The following is a 25,349-nucleotide window of genomic DNA, read 5'->3' as shown; positions in this document are numbered from 1 at the left end:
ATCCAAAAATATCCTGATAATTTCACCTGATAAAATCACCTGATAATTTTCTTTGAGTAGATATTATGCAAATGAGTACTTTTAAAATTTTTTATGCCCTTGAGGAAAGAAAACTCAACTTTTCTGTCTCAGGTAAGAACTCTAAAGTAAAAGCTTGAGATACTCGAGGATTCTCTGAAGGTCCATCAACTATCACTGAAGGGGGAAAACATCTACTCTTTAGTAAGTACCTTTAGTAAAGAGTTTTAGAGAAATCCATCAATAAAAAATTTTATAATTCTTAGGGGTTGTTTTTTCGTGATCAGGTCTCACTCTGTAAGCCAGGCTGGAGTGCAGTGGCGCGATCTCAGCTCACTGCAACCTCCGCTTCCTGGGTTTAAGCAATTCTCCTGCTTCACTCAGCTCCCCAAGTACTGGGATTACAGGCACATGCTACCATGCCCTGCTAATTTTTGTGTTTTTAGTAGAGATGAGTTTTCACCACGTTGGCCAGGCTGGTCTCGAACTCCTGGCCTCAAGTGATCCACCCACCTCTGTCTCCCAAAGTGCAGGGATTACAGGTATAAGCCACCATATCAGCCAAATTTTTAATTTTTATAAGGTGAAACAATATTGAAAATGGGGAAAGGGGGAAGTGGATGTAGGGCAACTCAAGCTCCTAGCACTGAATACAATAATGGAGAGTAATAATGCTTTCAGGGTATAAAAAGGGAGAAAAGCCACGCATGGTAGCTAACGCCTGTAATCCCAGCACTTCAGGAGGCTGAGGCAGACAAATCACTTGAGGTCAGAGTTCGAGACCAGCCTGGTCAATGTAGTGAAAGCCCATCTCTACCAAAAATACAAAAGTTAGCTGGGCATGGTGGCAGGCACCTGTAATCCCAGCTACTAGGGAGGCTGAGGCAGGAGAATAACTTGAACCCAGGAGGCAGCGGTTGCAGTGAGCCAAGACTGCATCACTGCACTCCAGCCTGGGCACCAAAGAGAGACTCTGTCTCAAAATAAAAAATAATAAATAAACGTGAGACAAATATATTCATGCATGGTACTGGTCTCTAGAAGACACAATTTTTCCTATAAACTTTAAAAATAAATTTGGCACAGTGGTATGCAATCGCACCTAGTCCCAACTACCTGCGAGGCTGAGATGGGAGGACCGCTTGATCCAAGGAGTTAACGGCCAGCCTAGAAAACACAGTGATAACCCCATCTCAAAAACAAAACAAAAAAAAATGTCTTGCTGAGCAAATGCTCCGAATGAATCTAGACTTTCGGATGCTCAGAACTTGCTTGACATTTGTCAGTAAAAGGATATGTAATGACTTTGAAAAAAGCTAATATATAACAGCTAACACATAACAGGTTAACAGGTTTAAGAAACTTGCCACAATTTAAAATATGCTTTTGCAAGTGTTTAGTGAACAAATTTAAAATATACACCAAAACCCTTAAAATTGTTTTAATATCCAAAAAGGAGAAAGCTCTAAAAATACAAGAAAAGATGCAGTTCAAAACACTGAATACATGAAATACGTAATTCCACATAGCAGCTACTAAAGACAAGATATTCCCCAATAAGTAAATTAAAACAACTTAATTTAATTTAGAATGCTTGAAAGAACATTACCTTATACCAAGGAAATACCTTATCCAAAGGAAAGGACTCAAGCACCAAATGATATAACCCTGTAACTTATACTTCTGAATTCCCTAGCACTTAAGATTTACATACATGGTAAAAGAGCTCAACTATGAAATTTTCATAGTATCAACTACTATGTATCAACTATGATACAATTATCAACTATGAAACTTCAAGGAGAGGGACCACTGTTTTATTTACACAGTTGTCCTTTGAACAACAGGGGTTTGAACTGCACAGGTCCACTCGTGCGGATTTCTTTTAACCAAAGGTGGATGGAAAAAGTATTCTCAAGATATGAAACCCACATATACAGCAGGCCAACGGCTGGCTTTTCACATAGGCAGGTTCCACAGGGGCAACTGGGGGCCTGAAGTATGCCCAGATTTTGGTATATAGGGGTCCTGAAACCCATCCCCCAAATATACCAAGGATCTACTGTACTAGAACATATGCTGATTTTCTATATCAGTCTCTGTATAATCACTAAAAATGAAAAATGTAAAGTTTCTTACTCCATTCTGATATAACAATAGCTCTAAGAACCATAATAGAGGATAGCACATTGGTATGTTTAAATCTTGTTAGAATGTAAATTTCCACATGCCATGTGTGATGGTTGATTAAAAAGTTTTCCTCCAACACTAGTCCTACGCAACCCTGTCCTAAAGCTCCAACTGCCTTACTTATAACTTAATTGTCTAACTGCTTCCTTGTTTAGAACCAAGACACACACACAAACATACCCCTCTCAACACTGTCCAACTTCCTGCTAAAAACAACTCCCCTTGCTACTTATTTTATCATCTTTGAATATTTTGGCTTCTTACATTTATTGTCTTTCAACTCTAAACACAGATCCTCAGGGCAAAGAGGATGTGTAACTGTTGTGTTGTTTTCACTGTAATAATAGTACCAACAACCACAATTAGCAAAAATGGAGGGCTTACTATTGGTTATCTAATACTATAAACACTTGCTGAATTCTCACAAGAACCCTAAGAGGTATTATTGTTATCCCCATTGAAGCCTGAGACTCAGAGTAGTTAAAGAACTTGCCCAAGATCACAGAGAGGTAAGTGGCAGAACCACAGTTCAAACCCAAGCCTGAGCTGTTATTCACCACAGTAAACTGCAGTAGTAGACTGCAGTAGTGGAAACAGCATCCAACTTGATGTGTGGACTCAAGTACTATCTCGGCTACTCACTAGCAGTGCAACCTCAGATAAGTCCTGACAGCTATGAAATACAATTTACTTACTTGTAAAGTAGGAGTAACAATATAGCCGACTGTGCCTACTTCACAAGGTAGCAATGAAGATTAACTGTACAACTGATAAACCTAATTAAAATTCTATTTGTATTACTAATCCCACAGTTGCTACCTCCATACTCCCATGGTGCTAATTTTGGCAGCCCTATCCTGGAATTCTAGACTTGGATCACCAACATTGCTGTTATGGTTAAAGGAAAGAGCTATATGGTTCTTGTCCATATCAGGCAGCCACATACAGAAGACCAACTTGTTAACCTGCAATCCCCATTACTGGCAAGACTGGGCAGGTATTTCCAGGCAGGCATCTAAATGTGAAATAGCCAAAAATAATGATAGCCTACAAATGAGATACCTGTTCACCAAATGACCATATTTCAAATGTAATATCCCTTGGTTCCAAACACAATATTCAGTTTTCTGAATATTCCACCTCAGAAGAAACGTATATTAATGAGAAAAGCTCTGTAGTTCTAGTACCTCCATATACCTAGCACCTCAATCATATAATATATTTAAACTGAGGTCTTAAACTAAGATTCCAAACTACACAAAAGAAATGGCTGGGTGAGGTGGCTCACGCCTTTAATCCCAGCACACTGGAAGACTGAGGCAGGTGAATCTCTTGAGCCCAAGAATTCCAAGACCAGCCTGGGAAACATGACAAAACCCCATCTCTACAAAAAAAATAATAATAATAATAATTGCCAGGTGAGATGGTACATTCCTATAGTGTCCTAGATACCCAGGAGGCTAAGTTGAGAGGATTACCTGAGCCCAGGAGGTTGAGGTTGCAGTGAGCCATGATTTGCACCACTGCACTCCAGCCTCAGTGACAGAGTAAGACCCTGTCTCGAAAAAAAAAAAAAAGAGAAAGAAAGAAAGAAAGAAACAAAGAAAGAAACAGAAAGAAAGAGAAAGAAAGAAAATTAAAAACACTACTATTCTCTGAAACATCAAACCACCTATGGCCTCTGTAGTCCTCAGGGTTAGAATTGGAATCTCAAAAAATGAACTTGCAAAAATTGTCTGCAATCTCTTTATTTTCTTTTGAGATGAAGTCTCACTCTGTGACCCAGGCTGGAGAGCACTAGCACAATCTCAGCGCACTACAGCCTCCGCCTCCTGAGTTCAAGTAATTCTCATGCCTCAGCTTCCAAGTAGCTAGGATTACAAGCACATGACATCACACACAGATCTAATTTTTGTGTTTTTAGTAGAGACAGGTTTTCACTATGTTGCCCAGGCTGGCCTCGAACTCCTGACCTCAAGTGATCTGCCCTCCTCGGTCTCCCAAAGTGCTGAGATTACAGGCATGAGCCACCTCATCCAGCCTGCAATCTCTTTTCTAAGGTAAAAAAGTCTCATCTATTTCTCCTGGCCTCATATTGCTGCAAAAAGAAAGCTCACTACCACAACAAAGAAGATAATTTATTCAAGTAGCTAATCAACCTAAGTTTTATGTCTTGTTCACATGAAACTCTGGTTATCAATATTAATACCTCCAGCCATCTTGAGGGAGGGGAGAGAAGAAAAAAAGGAACTCTGTAATGCTAAAATTCTTTCCTAATATGTTTTACTTATGAAATTTCATAACCAATTACATAACCATTCTATTACTTGGAGGAACAAAAAAGTCAATGATTCACAATTTAAAAGCTACTAAAAACATAAAATATAAAATTATGCACTAAGGAGTTTTATATATAAATTTACCCATTAAATATGTGTGCATATTTCTTTAATTTAAAAAATTCTAATGACTTACACTTTATACTACAAGATTATTTATACAAACAGATTAGTCTCATTCCAGAGTACGCTTTTCTGGGGATGAAGTTTACTAAGCAATTTACAACGTTCTGTGAAAATAACCAGCTTTTTCAGGTTCTGCAGTAAAGTTATAAAACTTCTAGGCACAGGCCGGGCGTGGTAGCTCATGACTGTAATCCAAGCACTTTGGAGGCCAAGGCGGGCGGATCACCTGAGGTCAGGAGTTCAAGACCAGCCTGACCAACATGGTGAAACCCCATCTTTAATTAATAAATAAATAAATAAATAAATAAAACTTCTAGGCACCATATTTTTTTTAAACCATATAAAAAATACATGGTCAAATGTGTATGTATGTACATATAAATGCTTTTATGGCAGTTTTATTTATAATTACCAAAAACTGGAAACAACCAAATGAACTGGGGAATGAATACAGAAACTGTTGTATATCCATACAATGGAATACCACTAAGCAACAAAAAAGTAATTACTGATACATAAAAACATGGATGAATCTCAAAATACATTAGGTTAAATAACAGACGTCAGTCTCAATAGGCCATATACTGAGCCAAGCAGGAGGATCTCTTGAGATGAGAAGCTTGAGGCCAGCACAGGCAATAAAACAAGACCTCCCATCTCTATTAAACAAACAAAAATTACAACAAAAAGGCTAAATACTGCGTGATTTCGTTCACATGGAATTCCGAAAAAAAAAAAAAAAAAAAAAGACAAAAAAAACAGAGAAAATACAGATCAGTGGTTGCCAGAGGCTAAAGGTGAAGAAATGGGTTGACTATAGAAAGGGTCATGAGGAAATTTTTTTGAGGAACTATTCTGTATCTTGATTATCATGGTGGTTGCACAACTAGAAGTGTTTCCCAACCTCATAGAACCATACTCAAATATACATTAACAAAAATAATTTTCAACCATACATGATAGAATCCTTATTGCTCTAATGCCAAGACCAAATAGATGCTGCTTAAACCACTGATGCCTTGGTCAAATCTGCCTCCAAGTTTGAAAACTCCCTTCCATTAACATTTTGCCTAAAAATTGAACAGTATTGGTAAATTAGTCACAAAATCCTTTAAGATTAAAATACACATGTATTTTTAAAGAAAACTACCTAGTGCTTGCATCCAAGTCATTTTTGGAGAAAATAACCTTTGTTAAGAAGGGAATAAAATCCAAGTAATAAATACTGACAACAATCTTTTCCAGAATCATTATGGTCAAAACAAATGAGACTCTTCTCCTAATTTTGGTCCAAAATACCAAAATTTTTACTGCAAAAACTCTCTAACAGATTATTATAAAATCTTAACATCTGCCTAAAAGTCTAAGTGCTTTCACTTAACTAGGCAGTATAAACAAAAAAGAGCACAAGCTTAGGCCGGACACAACAGCTCATACCTGTAATCCCTGCATTTCTGGAGGCCAAGGCAGGCAAACCACTTGAGCCCAGCAGTTTGAGACCAGTCTGGGTCATGCAGCAAAACTCCACCTCTTCAAAGTATACAAAAAAATTAGCAGGGTGTGGTGGCACACACTTGCAGTCCCAGCTACTTGGGGGAATGAAGCAGGAGGATGGTTTGAGCCTTGGAAGCAGACGCTGCAGTAAGCCAAGATCACGCCACTCACTCCAGCCTGGGTGAGACCAGAGTGAGACCCTTTCTCAAAAAAAAATGTTTTTAAAGCACAGGCTCAAGATCTCAACGAACCTAGCCAAGTTATTTAACCTAATTTTGCCTCAACTGTCTCATCAGTAAAATTGAATAATTTCACCACCCTCTGGGAATAGTCCTAGACTATCAAATGAGTTAATACATGTATTATAATAAATCACAGGGCGATAACTGGCATAGTTAATTAAGCCTCAGTATTAACCTAATATAAATAAATGATATCAATAATCACCAGCTATGTAGTCTTTGTATACCACAATTCTGCTCTGTAAGGTAAATGACCTAAAGTCAATGGTCTAAATCAGGCATCCCCAAACTTTTTACACAGGGGGCCAGTTCACTGTCCCTCAGACCGTTGGAGGGCCGCCACATACTGTGCTCCTCTCACTGACCACCAGTGAAAGAGGTGTCCCTTCCTGAAGTGCGGCGGGGGGCCAGGTAAATGGCCTCAGGGGGCCGCATGCAGCCCGCGGGCTGTAGTTTGTGGACGCCTGGTCTAAATAAAGAGCTATCTAGTTATACTATTCCATATTCCTATTATTTTACCTGAATTGCACCTACCTAGTTCGGTTTGCAAAAAGAAAGGTTAAGTATTATACTTCTTATGTAAAAAAAAAAAAAAAAATGTGAGGTCTAAATAAGTTAAATGACTTATCCAAAGAAACAATAATGTCAAGGCAGAGCCTAGATGAAGATTTGGTATTCTGAGATTCCTTAAAACTTTGTCCTCTCCAGAACTTTAAGCCCTCCACCAACTCCTTCCCTCCTAACAAAGATACAGGTATAATACACCCCAAAAAACTCCAATTTAATAATTTTAAAATTTCATTAGGCTATACATTTGATTTGTGCACTCTTCTGTATGTTTGTTTTATATCATAATAGAAAGGCTTAAGTGTATTCATATATGAAGTGAAGTAGTGGAAAAGTTACATCAAAAACTAAAAGGAGACAAACTCAGCAGATTATGTTCTTTAAAATTCTGTGGGAGGCAAAAGTTTTTAACTGAGGTATAACATACATACAAAGAAGTGCACACTTCCTAAGTCTACTACTCAATGAGTCTTATAAACAGAACACAACCATAAAATCATGACCCAGATCAAGACACAGAACATTACTAGCACTCCTACAATCTCCCTTGTCCTCACCACCAAAGATAACCATTATTCTGATTTCCATCCCCATCTGTTAGTTTTGTCTGTTTTTTAAGTTTTACAGAAATGAAGTGCTCACTTCAGCAGCAAATATACTAAAACTGGAACAACACAAGAAGATTAGCATGGTCCCTGCACAAGGATGACATGCAAATTGGTGAGGCTTTCCATCTTTTTTTATTATTACAGTAGTCTGTATTATTTAATATCCAAAAAAAGATCAATATGAAAAATGGGATGAACTAATCAATAATGTGATTGAAGACAATAGCATTATTTGCCTGGGAAACTAAAGACAAAACAACTGGAAAATTATTAAAACTGTTGAAGGAGTCAATTTGCTGCTTATGGAATAAACATAAACTGTAATCACAATGACATATACTATATACTATAGAATTAAAATAACATTTCTGGCTGGCCACAGTGGCTCACGCCTGCAATCCCAGCACTCTGGGAGGCCAAAGTGGGAGGATCACTTGAGCTCAGGAGTTCAAGACCAGCGAGGGCAACATGGTGAAATTTCCAAAAAATAGGACTAAGTCCACGTGGAGCATCTACATGTGGACAAGTATGAGTGTTTCCTGATTAAATAAGCTAAGTGTCACCTCCATGAATGTATGTATACAACTTTGTTGGATTGAAGGCTCCTCATCTCAACCCTACTGGAAATAAATGCTATAAATGTAAGTAATTCAAGAAAGTCTCATCCAAATTAACTCACATAAAAAAAAACCAAAACAAGAAAAATTTGCCACATCAAGGAAATGTTATAAAGTGTGTAACTACTGTCTTTATCAGTGACTCACTTATAAAGTGGATCTGAACTATAAATTACTACTACTTAACTTCATTTTTTAAAAAAAGGATGTGAAATATTTTTGTAAATTTTCTTTACCCAAAGGTTCACTGCAGCCACAACAAAATCATGTCCTTTGCAGCAACATGCATGCAGCTGGAGATCAACGTCCTAAGCTACTCACTGGGTAAACATGGATGTAAACATGGGAACAATAGATACAGGGAACTAACAGAGAGGAAAGAATGGGAAGAAGTGAGGGTTCAAAACTACTTACTGGGTGCTGGGTACAGTGGCTCATGCCTATAATCCCAGCACTGTGGGAGGTCGAGGTGGGTGGATTGTTTGAATCCAGGAGTTTAAGACGAGCCTGGGTAACAGGGCGAAACCCAGTCTCCAAAAAAAACACAAAAAAATCAGCTGGGCATGGTGGTGCATGCTTGTAGTCCCAGCTACTCAGGAGGCTGAGGCAAGAGAACTGCTTGAAACTGGAAGACAGAAGTCGCAGTTAGCCAAGATCGTGCCACTGCACTCCAGCCTGGTGATAGAGCGAGACTCTGTCTCAAAAAAAAAAAAAAATTAGCAGGTCATGGTGGCCCACCAGTGCAGTCCCAGCTACCCAGGAGACTGTGCTGGGAGGATCAACTGAGCCCAAGAGATCAAAACTACAGTGACTAGTGATTGTAACACTGCACTCCAGCCTGGGGGAAAGAGATCTACCCTATCTCAAAAAAATTAAACAAAACTATCTACTGGGTGCTATGCTTACTACCTGGGTGGTGGGATCAATTGTACCCTAAACCTCATGCAATATACCCGTGTAACAAATCTGTACATTATTATTATTGGGAGAAAAAGAGAGAAAATATATTGTGCTAATTTAGAACAACATACATAGTTTGACCCAATTTGAGGAAACATTTTGCATTTGTATATTTGTTGAAAACAACTATCAATAAAGAACTATAATTGTGTCCTATTCATTCATATGACTGAATACTACACAGCTATTAAAATAAATGAAGTAAGGCAGGTGCAGTGGCTCATACCTGTAATCCCAGCCATTTGGGAGGCTGAGGCTTGAGAATCACTTGCACCTGGAAGGCAGAGGTTGCAGTGAGCCAAGACTGTGCCACTGCACTTCAGCCTGGGTGACAGAGCAAGACTCTGTTTCAAAAATACTAATAATAATAATACATATATATCAACATAAATAAATGTCATTTTTCAAATTATAGAATGTATATCATACACATTCTAAAATATATATATTTGAAACACAATAATACTACATGATAAATATATATAGATGTTTGTAGGAAGAATACAAGTGCATGGGCTAAAAAGACAAGTAACTTCTGCATAATAGTATCTAAGAGGATGACAAAAGGGACTCCAACTTCATACATATTTTAATTTTTTTTTTTTTTTTTTGGAGACAGAATTTCACTGTTGTTGCCCAGGCTGGAGTACAATGGCATGATTTTGGCTCACCGCAAACTCCACCTCCTGGGTTCAAGTGATTCTGTTGCCTCAGCCTCCCAAATAGCTGGGATCACAGGCATGCACCACCAGGCTGGGCTAATTTTGTATTTTTAGTAAAGATGGGGTTTCTCCATGTTGGTCGGACTGGTCTCGAACTCCCAATCTCAGGTGATCTGCCCGCCTTGGTCTCTGAAAATACTGGGTTTACAGGCATGAGCCACCGCGCCTGGTCGCATATTTTAATTTTTAAAAACAAATATAGGCCAGGTGCAGTGGCTCACCCCTATAATCCCAGCACTTTGTGGAGCCAAGATAGATAGATCACTTGAGGTCAGTTCAAGACCAGCCTGGCCAACATAATGAAACAAAGGTGAAAAAGCTTGATAAGTGGGTGCCTCATGAGCTGACAGAAAATTTTAAAAATTGTTGTTTTGAAGTGTTGTCTTCTCATTCTTTGTAACGATGACAAACCAGTTTTTGATCGGATTGTGACATGAGACAAAAGTGGATTTTATACGACAACAGTGAAGATCAGCTCAGTGGTTGGACTGAAAAGACGCTCCAAAGCATTTCTCAAAGCCAAACTTGCAACAAAATGAGGTCATGGTCACTGTTTGGTGGTCTGCTGCTGGTCTGATCCACTACAGCTTTCTGAATCCTGGCAAAACCAATACATCTGAGAAGGATGCTCAGCAAATCGATGAGATGCAACGAAAACTGCAACACCTGCAGCCGGCACTGGTCCACAGAAAGGGCCCAATTCTTCTCCACAACACCTGACCCCACATTGCACAACCAACACTTCAAAAGTTGAATGAACTGGGCTACGAAGTTTTGCTTCATCCACCATATTCAACTGATCTCTTGCCAACCACCTACATTTCCAAGCATCTAGAAAAATTTTTGCAGGGAAAATGCTTCCACAATCAGCAGTATGCATAAAACGCTTTCCAAGAGTTCATGGAATTCCAAAGCACAGATTTTTACACTACAGGAATAAACAAACTTATTTCTTGTTGGCAAAAATGTGTTGATTGTAATGGTTCCTATTTTGATTAATAAAGATGTGTTTGGGCGCAGTTGAAATAATTTAGAATTTGCAATCCAAAACCACGATCAATTTTGCATCAACCTACATTTATTACCTCAACTGCTCCTCAACTTTTTTTTTTTGAGACGGAGTCTCCATCTGTCACCCAGGCTGGAGTACAGTGGCACAATCTTGGCTCACTGCAACCTCCGCCTAATGGGTTCAAGCAATTCTCCTGCCTCAGCCTCCCGAGTAGCTGGGATTACAGATACTCTCTACCAAGCCCAGCTAATTTTTGTATTTTTAGTAGAGACAGGGTTTCACCATGTTGGCCAGGCTGGTCTCAAACCCCTGACCTCATCTGCCCACCTTGGCCTCCCAAAGTGCTGAGATTATAGGCGTGAGCTACCATGTCTGGCCTAATCTTACATTTCCTTTTTTTTTTAAGAGATGGGGTTTCACCATGTTGGCCAGGCTGCTCTTGAACTCCTGACCTTGAGATCTGCCCGCCTCAGCCTCCCAAAGTGCTGGAATTACAGGTGTGAGCCACTGCGCCCAGCTATTCTTACTCTTTAAAAGAATAAAATAAAGCCAGGTAATAACAAACGTCTTAGGCCAGGCGCGGTGGCTCAAGCCTGTAATCCCAGCACTTTGGGAAGCCGAGGCGGGTGGATCACGAGGTCAAGAGATCGAGACCATCCTGGTCAACATGGTGAAACCCCGTCTCTACTAAAAATACTAAAAATTAGCTGGGCATGGCAGCGCGTGCCTGTAATCCCAGCTACTCAGGAGGCTGAGGCAGGAGAATTGCCTGAACCCAGGAGGCGGAGGCTGCGGTGAGCCGAGGTCGCGCCATTGCACTCCAGCCTGGGTAACAAGAGCAAAACTCCGCCTCAAAAAAAAAAAAAAAAAAAAAGAAAAAAGTCTTAACCCAGAAATCTAACCTTTTTATGATGTTCTCCATTCACAGAAGCATTTAATGCACTATAAGTGTGCAGCAAACTAACAGCAAAAGCCAACAGGCTCTAATCACTAAACTCTGGAGGATATGACATAGCTTTTCCTAAAATATCACCAGATGAGTATACAAACTTAGACTGGCTCAACTCCCAGCTGTATATTAACACCAAAACTCCAAAGAGTCTATACTGTCATAATAAAAATCATTTGCCTAAATATCTAATCCATATTAGATGTATTAATATAAGCCATATCCTATCTGAGTTGCTACAACTTCACTTGATAGTTAAAACACACCACAACACACACACACACACACACACACACACACACAGAATTTGGGAGCTGGAGCTGAGTTCTGCGTTTACAGAGTCCATACAAACTGATTTTTCTTAAGGTATCTTTCATCATTCTCCATCAGCTTATAAACAGGAAAACTGGATGGCTAAGTCCTCTTGTGTTTAATTGTGATCAAATCCCAGAATGTTTTAGTCATAGTGGAGTTCACAATGATAAAGTTCAAATCAGCTTACCTGACCCATTCCTCCCATACTACTTCCTACAGCTGCCACTCCTCCTGAGAACTGGAGCCAGTTGACCAACCACTTTCTCAATGGTGACTGTGACTTAAACCTTCACAAGACATCCAATGAAATATAGACTTTAAAATATCAGTTTTTGGCTGAGCATGGTGGCTCACACCTGTAATCCCAGCACTTTGAGAGGTCAACTCATCACCTGAGGTCAGGGGTTCAAGACCAGCCTGGCCAACAAGGCGAAACCCCATCTCTGCTAAAAAAAAAAAAAAAAAATTAGCCAGCTGTGATAGCTTGTGCCTGCAATCCCAGCTACTTGGAAGGCTGAATACGAGAATCACTTGAACCTAGGAGGCAGAGGCTGCAATGAGCTGAGATCACACCACTGCACTCCGGCCTGGGTTACAGAGTGAGACTCCATCTTAAACAAAAAATAAAATAAAATACCAGTTTTTCCTACTTATAAAAGCAATACATAGCTTTGCCCAGTGGCAGTATCGTAGCCAATGATGTTTATCCGAGGAGCAATTATTGCTAATTGAAAAGTAATACATGCTCATTTTAGAAAACTGAGAAACTATTATAAAGAATAAGAAGCAAAAAAGTCACATTATCCCACCAAGAGAGAAATTCATCACTACTATTATTTCCATTCCTGGCCAACCAGGGTCTCCTCTGTATATAAAAGTGTATTAGTTCATTTACCAAACAGGATTTTAAGTACTGTAGAACAAGGGGGAAGTAGCCTACTAGTTTTTTGGAAGACTAATTTTCTTCAGTGTAAAGAAGTTATACTCACTGCTGAGTAAGTCAGCCATATGTACAGGAAACTGAAGAGAATGACAAAGATGAGGGGAATCATACCTGCTCTTTTTCATTCACTCACAGCAAACCATGGAGTCCATGTTTTGGGAACCATTATATATGCAAAGACCAACTAATGAGTACATTTTCTTTATAAACAGCAGCCCACTAAATAAACAAATACATATATACAAATATGCATATACATATATACATACAAATATATATACAAATATACAGTCTTGCCACAGGAGTTACACAAACAGTGAAAGGAGTATTTTTTGTCACCATTAAAGTATCTTAAGAGAAAGTAAAGGGATATATGAAAGGTTAATCTAAAATTCATGACTTCTTCCACAAAAATATTTTCTGTGCACATCAGCTGAAGGAACAATCTAACTATGGAGAAAGTGTTGGTTTTATAATGCTATAACTTATTTACATGTGTAAGTAAAAATGCAGAGGTTTAAAGTTAGTCTCTAAATATTGACAGCTTACTCTGTACCAGGCACTGTATGAAGTGCTAGGGAGTAAGGGAGAGAACAGCCACCAGTCCCTAATTTTGCAGAACCTGCAGTCTATCTCTTTAAATATGATGTCAAACACTAGGCATGTGGCCTCAAGGCTGATTAAATGATGATCTCAAATCCTTGTGATGATCTAAGAAGATATATGTGAAAGTAGCTTATAAATCATGTTACCTAAGGTAAAAAGGGTATGTGGCCTTTTGTGCAAAGCACTGTATACAGCAATCATCTTCAATACAAATTATCTCATTTCTTTTAAATGGCAAAAAAAAAAAAAAAAAATCATTCAAGTTGCTTAATATAATCTCTTTTCACAGTCTCTAAGATTTTAATATTATCCTTCTCTGCCAATGACCCGTATGAAATAACCGAAATTAATTTCCCCATAATGGGGGAGAAAAGACTCATTTTTTTCTAATACAAAAGGCCTTGTTTCCTAATTTCATAATTTATGGGGGTTGAGAAGCAGGCAGCCACAAATCAAAAGCAACTTATTCAAATTCAAGAAAAAAATATGTTTTAATCTAAGAATCATCATGGCAAATTTGCTATAGGCTCAGGTTATTCCAAACAGAGTTAGTGACAGGTTAATTGTGTTACTCTGAGAGCAAAGGAGAGCAAGTAGCAATTATTCATCCCTTCACTCAGTCTCTAAGACCTAACCTCTTTAAAAACAGAGAGATATATATTATTGCCAAACTTTCCAAAAAATGTAATTTTTAAAAATATGCTCCACACAATATCAATTATTCATATTGAAAAGAAATAGACTACATTGCTTCTTATCCTATGATTCACCCTATTCAAATTCAGCCACCTCAACAATGCAAAAAGTATCAAACTGATGCTTTAAATTTATTTTTGCCCTTATTGCAGATATTGCAAATATGACTCTTAAGAGCATGGAACTTTTTTTTTTGAGATAGAGTCTCACTCTGTCAACAGGCTGGAATGCAGTGGCACAATCTTGGCTCACTGCAACCTCTGTCTCCTGGGTTCAAGCGATTATCCTGCCTCAGCCTCCCAATTAGCTGGGAATACAGGTGCATGCCACCATGCCCAGCCAATTTTTTTGTATTTTGTTTGTTTGTTTTTGGGATGGGGATTTCTCCATGTTGATCAGGCTGGTCTCAAACTCCCCCTGCTTCTGCCTCCCAAAGTGCTGGGATTACAGATGAGAGCCACCACACCTGGCCAATTTTTTTTTTTTTTTTTTTTTTTTTTGAGACAGAGTTTCGCTCTTGTTACCCAGGCTAGAGCGCAATGGCACGATCTCGGCTCACTGCAACCTCCACCTCCTGGGTTCAGACAATTCTCCTGCCTCAGCCTCCCGAGTAGCTGGGATTACAGGCACATGCCACCACGCCCAGCTAATTTTTTGTATTTTTAGTAGAGACGGGGTTTCACCGTGTTGATGAGGATGGTCTCGATCTCTTGACCTCGTGATCCACCCGCCTCGGCCTCCCAAAGTGCTGGGATTACAGGCTTGAGCCACCGCGCCCGGCCCACTGGCCAATTTTTTGTATTTTAGTTTCACCATGTTAGCCAGGATAGTCTCGATCTCCTGACCTCATGATCTGCCCACCTCAGCCTCCCAAAGTGCATGAGTCACCGTACCCAGCCTAGCATGGGGCAGTTTAAAGACCTTCATAATCCAACTAAACTGGGCCATCTGCAAAACTAGTGAAATGCCTAAAAACAAGCATCTATAAATGCCCAATATTAAACCTTAAGAGTCTAAAGCAGTAGCAGCCAAAGCAAGTATAACATACCTCCAGAAGACGGGGCACGGTGGCTTACAACTGTAATCCCAGCACTTTGGGAGGCCGACGCAGGCAGATCACTTGAGGCCAGGAGTTCCAGACCAGCCTGGCCAACGTGGCAAAATCCCGTATCTACTAAAAAAATACAAAAATTAGCCAGGTATGGTGGCACACACCTGTAATCCCAACTACTTGAGTGGCTGAGGCACAAAAATCACATGAACCCAGGAGATGGAGGTTGCAGTGAGCCAAGATTGCACCACTGCACTTCAGTCCGGGCAACAGAGCAAGACTCTTGTCTCAAAAATATATATATTATACACACATACACACACACACACACACACACACACACACCTCCAGGAGTACCCAAGATGCCCCAGGGTAAAAAAGGAAAATATCTCAACTTCATTTTTAATTATCATCCTTCCTAATTTTGTGTTTGCATTTTATAAAGTCCACAATAATCAGTTACTATGTTTATTCTTTGCAAATTAAATACCTAAGGATTAAGAATTAATGCTCAAAAGGCCAGGTGCAGTGGCTCATGCCTGTAATCCCAGCACTTTGGGAGACCAAGGCCGGCAGATCACAAGGTCAGGAGTCCGACACCAACCTGGCCAAGATGGTAAAACCCCATCTCTCTAAATACAAAAAAAATTAGCTGGGCATGGTGGCACGCACCTGTAGTCCCAGCTACTCGGGTGAGGCAGAAGAATCCCCTGAACCCAGGAGGCAGAGGTTGCAGTGAGCCAAGATCGAACCACTGCATTCCAGCCTGGCCAACAAAGTGAGACTCCGTCTCAAAAAAAAAAAAAAATTGATGCTCAATTTTTTTCTATTTCTCTTTTTTCAAAGCAACAACATGAAGTGGTATCAATTTTTTTCCTAACTTCATTCTTCCCATCCCATCAGTTTTGCTTCGTTTTTTTAAAGAAACTGTGTCTCACTATGTTGCCCAGGCTGGAGTACAGTGGCTATATTCATAAGCACAATCACAGTGAATGAACCGTAGCCTTGAATTCCTGGCCTCAAAAATCCTCCTGCCTCAGCCAACCAAGCAGCTGGAACCATAGGACCATGTACGGAACCTGCTTAATGCTCAAAATTTTTTAGTGATGAGGTAAGCAACCAAAAAGTTCGAAGAACACTGGTCTACACTACTCCCTTGTCACTGAACTTTCATTTTTATCAGCTCCCTCCCCAGAGTTAAGCTATGGAGGTAAGTCCTCATGCTGAAAAAGAACAGAAGAAAAACTGTTTCAAACTATTTTAAACTCCCAACAACAAGCTAAAGATGAGAAATCACTAGCAAGAAATATATGGAATTGAATACTACTATGCTGTTGACGGGAATTTCAATTAGACATTCTATCTAAAGGGCATCTTGAGTATATTCAAATTTAAAACACGTATACCCTCTGACCCAATAAGCCCACTTTTTTTTTCTTTTGAGACATCTCACTCTGTTACCCAGGCTGGAGTGCAGTGGCTTGATCTCAGCTCACTACAAACTCCATCTCCCAGGTTCAAGTGACTCTCCATACCTCAGTCTTTCAAGCAGCTGGAATTACAGACCCCTACCACCACATTCAACTAATTTTTATATTTTTAGTAGAGATGGTGTTTCACCATGTTAACCAGGCTTGTCTTGAACTCCTGACCTCAGGTGATCTGCCCACCTTGGCTTCCCAAAGTGCTGGAATTACAGGCATAAGCCACCATGCCCAGCTAATAAACCTACTTTTAAGAATTTATCCTGGGCCAGTAGCAGTGGCTCATGCCTGTAATCCCAGCACTTTGGGAGGCCAAGGCAGGTGGATCACAACGTCAGGAGATTGAGACCATCCTGGCCAACATGATAGAACCCTGTCTCTAACAAAAAATACAAAAAATTAGCCAGGCGTGGTGGCTCGTGCCTGTAGTCCCAGGTACTTAGGAGGCTGAAGCAGAAGAATCGCTTGAAACTGGGAGGCAGAGGCCACAGGGAGCCAAGATCATGCTACTGCCCTCCAGCCTGGGCAACAGAGCAAGACTCTGTTTCAAAAAAAAAAAAAAAGTTATGTAGCCTTCATAATCAGATATAATTTCATTTTGAAATTTACAATGAGATTAAGTTAAAATTCCAAATTATTGTCCTATATCACTTCTAAAACTCATTATAAACACTCTGTCTTCCTGTGTCATTTGTAGAATCAATCTAAATATTTAAATATTTGGTTTATCTCATGTAAAAATGATAGGCATCGAATAAATAACAACCCTATTTCAAGTTAACCATCTTGTCTTTATAACAATTCTTGCCAGTTACATGATGATTTATCAATATATTTACAATTTCCTTATACTTTTCCAGATTATAAATCTATGAATAATTCTGAAAACAAAGTAAGTTTCTATTCCTCCTCTGCAACTAAGTTACCAAAGTATTAACTACTAAAGAAATTAGATTTAGACCTCAGATAGGTGAAATTAGAAAAGCTTGCTACCATCTGTCATAATAGAATCATTCTGAATATCTGAGTCATCAGCATCAAAACAGTATCTCTGTGGTTACCAAGTACTCCATACTCAACCTTAAGGGAAAAGGATACTTAAGAATATTATTATAGCATAAGTTTATGTGCTTTGTTCATTAAATCAACAATTTAGAACAAAGCTATGAGGTATTTCACCCCTAACAGAATAGCGTTAAGGAAACCCATCTTCGCAATTTTCTTTTTTTTCATTTGTTTCATACCTATTTTACAGACAGTCATTCTACCCACATTGCACAAGTACTATGTACCTAAACAACTACAACAAAGTTTAATCACAACCCAAAAGAAAAAATAACCTTTTAGGCCAGGTACAGTGGCTCACGTCTATAATCCCAGCACTTTGGGGGGCCAAGGCCGGAGGACTACTTGAGCCCAGGAGTTCAAGACCAGCGTGGGCAATGTAGCAAAAACCTGTCTCTACAAAAAATGAAAATAATAATTTGTAAAAAGAAAAAAGCCCGGGCGCAGTGGCTCACGCCTGTAATCCTAGCACTTTGGGAGGCCGAGGTGGGTGGATCACCTGAGGTCACGAGTTCAAGACCAGCCTGGCCATCATGATGAAACCCCATCTTTAAAATAAAATTAAATTAAATTAAAAATAAAATTTAAAAAAATAAAAAATACATTTTACACTGCAACCAAGTATACACACATAAACATATCTTTTAAAAGGAAACAAAAGTTTCCCAAATCAATATTTACTTTTACTTTATGCAATGCACCGATATAGTCACTTTTTCAAAATACTTTAAGAACACTGATTTCATGACCCTACGACATTGCCACCTGCTACTTAAAAACACAGCCTTAAAACTTTACACAGAACGTGCTACACTTCTTGTTCCTACCACCTTCCACCACTGCTCCAACGTAAGAAAATGAGTGAAATCTATCAAGTCTATTCCAAGTACAGATATTGGCATAAATGTGAGACATCCCAGGTTCCTCTGAAGTTCCTGAAACATTGTGACTATTCCTACTGGCAAAGAGGATACATGTGCTGAAACGTTTCTCCAGGCAGAGTACAGAGGCAGAATTTCTGTTGCCTTATCAGTGACACTGGTAAATTCTGAAATTGAAAACATGTACCAGGTTTACCACTGCTTCACAAGCCAATTCTTCCAAGAAATAAAATAGGATTCTAATACCAACCCCTTACATTTCTAGAATACTTTTCATATACACTATTCCATTTGATCCTCCCTGGCACTCTGTTAGAAAAGTAGAGAAGTTGCTCTTCTTCCTTTCACTAATGAGGGAATTGGAGCTCAGAGGGGTTATGTGGCTTGCCAAAAACAACATGGCTAATGAAGAATACAACCCAGGCTTGAACCCAAGATTTACTGTTCTATCCACTTTCATGCTACAATTTTGATTTTTAATATCTGATACAAATGTAAGCTTAAAAGGTATACTGTTTCTAGATACAAAAGATGAAAGTATGATGTGTTGATGATATCATAAAACTAAGATTAAAAATAGCTATGACGCCGCGGGCAATGGGTCATGCCTGTAATCCCAGCAGTTTGGGAGGCTGAGGCGAGCTGATCACGAAGTCAAGAGCTCAAGACCATCCTGGCTAACATGGTGAAACCTCGTCTCTACTAAAAATACAAAAAGTTAGCTAGGCATGGTGGTGCAAACCTGTAGTCCCAGCTAATTGGGAGGCTGAGACAAGAGAATTGCTTGAACCTGGGAGGTGGAGGTTGTAGTGAGCTGAGATTGTGCCATTGCACTCCAGCCTGGTAAAAGAGCAAGACTCTGACTCAAAAAAAAAAATAGCAATGACATCTTAGTAATTTTGGTAGCTACCAAAGTTACTTGGAGTCCTAGTTCAATCCAATATGAATATGATATCTTATATGTTAAATCAATGTTTCACTGATGATAAATTTATGTATATATTCACCATAGAAAATTACAGAATTGGGTGGAAAGAAATAACTAGCTATATAAATTACACAAACTCCCCTCAAACCATTCTCAACTATTGTGGCTTCACACTAAATTATGAAGTTCCCAATGTAAAACCTAATTTGATTTCAACACTAAGTGAATTACAACAGCCTAAGCATGTTCTTTCTACATAATACTTGCAACATACATTCAATTTCTGGAGGACTTTTGTACAATGTCTAAAATCCTCAAGCTAAAAGCAGAACCCAACAAAGAATCATGTTTCTTTTAAATGAAAAAGGTTCATCTACCTATATGAGATGAATAATAACATAATTAGAAATCATTAAAAATGTGCAGAATGAGGCCAGAGAAACTACTTGAAGTCAAAGACTATAGGCCATTAATCGTATAGATGAGGAAACTGACACCCAGAGAAATTAAGTGACATTCCCAACAGCAATTAATGACACAGATGGACTCAGCATATATGTCTGTCTGTCAATCCAGAACTTCCCATTATTCTGTACTACCTCTGCATTTAATGTGCTCTTAGAAAGTCACTAACATCTAAAAAACACATTAAGACTCAAAAACTAGGAGACACAATAATGTTCACAACAGTCTTTAGAAAACAATTTCTTAAAGGAATCTCAAAAATTCCAAACAACAAGCACTGAAAGCTGGCTTTTTTTTTTTAATTTCTTATCCAGAGCCCTACTTGATCAAAAACTTGCTGTTTAATCCAATGCAAAACATCAATTAGCTTTTAATAACTAACACTGCTATAAACTACCGTTAACTGTTCTTTTTTCTGTATCAATACTATTCACTTACTAAAAAAATATCTGAGGGCATAGAATATGCTGATAACTGCACTGGGTACTGGGGACATCAGGGAACAAAACAGACAAGGCCTCTGGCTCTTCTAATGGACAGCTGGGTGCAACTCTCTAAAAATACTACTCTACGATTTGACAGGATATTTACAAAGTCCTTCACTACTCTACCAACTATAATAACATTTTCTTCCACCTCTTCCAAACTTGTAACAACCTTCACCACACCTCCTCTAAAACAAGAATACTTCCTTTGGTAACTCAACATTCCACTTTAATAAAGGTGTGAATGTGTTAACTAAAACTACAGCAGATGATTTTTAAACTGACTTTACCACTCCTCATGGCCGCTGGCAAATTTCAAGAACTTTTCACAATCCATAATAACCCTTCCTGGTTCACAACCCTGGTCTCAGATGACTGCTAACACGCCCATCCTACCCTCCACTAGAAATCTGAGTCAGATGGTTTAGGAGCAACCATGGTGTTGGGAAGCATCTTCAGTGGACCCCTTTATGAGCTTACTTGCTCCCTCTCCTTCTCTGTTTATTTCCTCTTGATTCTTCAATATATCTCTGGATACAGTATGTCTCCAATAATTCATCATCGAATTTTATCAGGTGTGTTTCTTGTGCACAAATTAACTTTTGGCAACAAATCTGTTTCCCCTACATAAATCCATTATATTTTAAGAGATGCTCAATTTGCATCTCTTTAAGTTTCTCATGCCTCCCCTTCTTCTCCACCTCTTAAATCCTCAAAGATCTATAAACAAAAGCACCCTGAGAAGTCATAATTAATGGGACTTATTTGGAATACCCACCAACCTAAAGCAAAAGTTCACATGCCTTGCTGACCAGAATCATTCAGGGAGCTTTGTAAGGATGTATTCCCAGGCCCTATCCTCAGAGATTTTAATCCATCAGGTCCTGCATAAGTTGGAGAAATTTAGGTAGTCCATACTATTTCTAATAATCAGCCTTAAACTACACAACCACTGAAGAACCTGGGCTATGAGCTGAGAAACTTGGGTTCTTTTATGGCTGGCCATTAACCACAAGCAGGGCTGTACCACTGTGCTGGTCACTTGAAGTTCTTTGAGTCACCTGAAAATGAGGGAGTAACTGGAACCAAAAGAGGTCTTCACAGACAGCCAATCTAAAATTCTAGACTCCTCCAAATTTAGTTTAATATCACATACTATACTGGGTCTCAAACCAGCATCATTCTGGCTAGGGGCTCACGCCTGTTATTTCAACACTTTGGAAGGCCAAGGCAGGCGAATCACTTGAGGTCAGGAATTCCAGACTAGCAAGGCCAACATGGTGAAACTCCGTCCTCTACTAAAAATACAAAAATTAGCCGGCTGTGGGGTCCCACACTTGTAATCCCAGCTACTTGGGAGGCTGAGGTGGGAGGATTGCTAGAACCCGGGAGGCGGAGGTTGCAGTGATCAGAGATCGCACTACTGCACTCCAGACTGGGCAGCAAGAGTGAGACTCCACCTCAAAAAAAAAAAAAAAAAAAAAGTATTCTGTAAGTTCCTCTAGCCTGCCCAAGTCACAGGCCCTATAAAGGGAAGACTTTCTGCATGCCATCAATGTCTCCTGTCCTACTGAACAGCCCTGAATCTGAAAGGAAAAGGTCCCCACCACCTCTCCATGGACAAATCACAAACATTTGACATTAAAAAAAAAAAAAATCATCTCCTGTAATTCAACCCAGGCCTCTCATGGCATTATCATTCACATATGAGAAAGCTGAACATCAACTAGGAAAGTATATGGTTTTGCGGTTTGGTTTGGTTTGTTTGTGAAAAAATATTTGTCACAGGCAGGGCGTGGTGGCTCACGCCTGTAATCCCAACATTTTAGGAGGCCAAGGTGGGCGGATCACGAGGTCAGGAGTTCGAGATCAGCCTGGCCAATATAGTGAAACCCCGTCTCTACTAAAAATACAAAAATTAGCTGGGCGTGGTGGTAAACACCTGTAGTCCCAGCTACTCGGGAGGCTGAGGCAGAAGAATCGCTTGAACCAGGGAGGTAGAGGTTGCAGTGAGCCAAGATCGTGCCACACTGCACTCCAGTCTGGGCGACAGAGCAAGGCTCCGTCACAAAAAAAAAAAAAAAAAAGTCAGAAAACAAAGTGGATATCAAGATACTAGAACAGTAAGAATTTAGGCCTGGGTCAGGAAAGGGCATTTGAATCTGAGTATCGATACCTAACAGTAATCCATGTGCAAAACTCAGAAGTGAGATTATCCAACTCCAGGGGAGTCTATTAATGTGACCATAAAATCTACCCCTTAATTTTACGCAAGTTTTCCAGTCCAAAATACTACCGACAATATAATCTTATGGGTCCGGAAATGCCATACAACAAGCAAAATTTCTCCCGGAGAAATAACACTGTAAACAATTGCGGAGCAGTCTGACCCGTGTTCCCTGAGCTACGCAAACTGTCCCCAACCACCCTTCCCACCTAAGTACTACCAGGTCAGGAGGATGTCCTGCTGCAGGATCAGGCGGTCACTCCTCCTTTCCACAAGGCCCAGGCCCGAACCATGCGCCCCGGGGCTCCCATGACCCCCTACCTCCAGTCTCTGGCAACGACGGACCCCCACAGACCCGGTAGGGGGCGAAGGGCGCACACCCACCTCCCGGGAGTCCGTGGGAATCACCCTGGGCGCTCCGGGGGTATGTCCCACACTCGGAGCCACACGAGCTCATCTCCGACAGGTCCGGGAAGGCAGCCCGAGCCCGGGACCCCGCCTCCCCCGCGCCTAGGGTCTGGGCCGAGCTCGGCCGCTGAGCTCCCATTTCCACTCCCACTCCCAGCGCCACCCCCTGGCGGCGGCGATCGCCCGGGACGCCCCTCCCAGGGCCCCGCCGCAGTCCCCAGCCCTTCCAGGCCACTGCCTCCTCCGAGGGTGACAGCCGCCTGGCCCGGGCCGAGGCCGAGGCCGAGGCCGGCCCCTCCTCCAGCTCCTCTTCACCTCCCGAGGAGACAGGGGACGGGGGTGGGCTTTGCTTACCGGGCAGCAGGACATGGCGAGTTACGCCACGGCACGGCCTCCTCCTCGCCCCCCTCCACCAGGCTCCCTGCCAGGGCCGGCGCGGAGCAGCGCCTGAGCCGCTGGGGCGTCTCGTCCGGCAGCTACTCCGCAGCCGCCGCCGCCGCCTTCTCACAACCACAACAACATGGCGGCAGCGGCCACACAGAGCGCGCTCCCGATGCCGAGCCGGGCGACGAGCGGGGACGCGCGCGCACGCTGGGGCGCTGAGCCGGGTGTCCGGGAAAGGAGGCGGGTCTCCCCTGTTGGACGGGGGCGGGGACTGGACAGGTGGTCACGCCCCAGGAGATGGGCGGGGCTGTAGTCCATACTAATACCCGCGGCTAGGAAGAGGCTAGCAAAAAAGCCCAGCGGAGAAAGATGGGCTAGGCAGATGGGAAATGGGCGGAGGAAAAGAGATGACAAAAAAAATCTGGAAGAAAACCAAAGGTGGTCCTACAGGTTTATTTAGGAGACATCCTTTCCAAGCTCTGTAACCCTGGGCAAGACATGGCTCACTCTACTTACCAGAAAAATAGAACAATACTAGCATCTTTCGCCTGCAATTGTGATCACGATAAAACCAGTTTAATATAATGCAAGTAAATATAGTGTTTTAGAAGTTGTATTCAAAATACGATTTTTCTTTTCTTTCTTTTTTCTTTTTCTTTTTTTTTTTTTTAAGACAGAGTCTGGCTCTGTCACCCAGGCTGGAGTGCAGTGGCACCTGGCTCACTGCAAACCCCTTCTCCTGGGCTCAAGCGATCCTCCCACCTCAGCCTCCTGAGCAGCAGGGACTACAGGCACACAACATCATGCCTGGGTAATTTTTGTCTTTTTTGTAAAGATGAAGTTCCTGCCATTTTGTCCAGGCTCGTCTGGAACTCCTGGGCTCGAGCAATTCCCCACGTCGGCCTCCCAAAGCGCTGGGATTACAGGCATGAGCCACAGTACTCGGTCCAGAATAGAACTTCAAACTGATTCAACTTCAGCTCCTAATCAAAAGCTCAGCTGGAAGAAGTGACTTTTCAAACAAAATAAAAAACAACCAAAAAAAAAACTTGTAACCTACCCACATTAGCCTGCAGAATTCCACAAACCAGGATTGCATTACCTTAGGCCCTAACAAATGCACCTCCGCTGAGTTGCATTTTAACATTCCAGCCTTGACTTTTCTGGAAACTGGAAGAACTAGTCAAATGAAATCTATTCCTGCATTTGTTATAAAATTTTTTCCATCGCACTTTCTGAAATGTATTTTCAACGTTTATTGTCTTTTTACTCCACTAGAATGTTAAAGCTACTTGAAGATAAGGATCTTGTTTGTCTTGTTCATCACTATTTCCCCAGCACCTAGAACTGTGCAGGTAAGTAGTAAGCAGTCGAATTTCTCGATTAACAGCTGGCTGGGCACAGTGGCTCACACCTGTAATCCCAGCATTTTGGAAGGTCGAGGCAGGTGGATCAGCTGAGGTTAGGTGTTAGAGACCAGCCTGGCCAACGTGGTGAAACCCTGTCTCTACTAAATACACAAAAATTAGCGGGGCATGGTGTCAGGAGGCGGTAATTCCAGCCAATC

At 40.8% G+C, this 25,349-nt stretch overlaps 1 protein-coding gene, 1 non-coding gene and 1 pseudogene across 11 annotated transcripts in view; 2 read left to right on the top strand and 1 right to left on the bottom strand.

Moving 5' to 3' along the window:
- Positions 1-23,961, bottom strand: part of MTMR3 (myotubularin related protein 3) — a 134,029-nt gene extending 110,068 nt beyond the window's left edge. For 4 of the 10 annotated variants that reach the window (XM_074391152.1, XM_074391153.1, XM_074391154.1 and 1 more), the window contains exons 1-2: positions 23,375-23,742; positions 15,453-15,575 (exon numbers count right to left, since the gene is read on the bottom strand). In XM_074391152.1, the coding sequence (XP_074247253.1) occupies positions 15,453-15,575; positions 23,375-23,537 (286 nt within the window). In that variant the 5' untranslated portion in view covers positions 23,538-23,742. The other 6 variants (XM_074391161.1, XM_010349159.3, XM_074391162.1 and 3 more) reach the window with 4 other exon arrangements.
- On the top strand, positions 7,611-7,716 carry LOC120361085 (U6 spliceosomal RNA). Its single transcript, XR_005577445.1, has one exon. It is a non-coding gene; the product is annotated as a U6 spliceosomal RNA (small nuclear RNA).
- Positions 12,827-12,941, top strand: LOC120361078 (U4 spliceosomal RNA; annotated as a pseudogene).
- Positions 23,962-25,349: the final 1,388 nt, after the last annotated feature.

The sequence above is a fragment of the Saimiri boliviensis genome, chromosome 21 (assembly GCF_048565385.1).
Source record: "Saimiri boliviensis isolate mSaiBol1 chromosome 21, mSaiBol1.pri, whole genome shotgun sequence".
Lineage (NCBI taxonomy): Eukaryota > Metazoa > Chordata > Mammalia > Primates > Cebidae > Saimiri > Saimiri boliviensis.
This window is presented reverse-complemented; position numbering and strand designations above follow the sequence as displayed.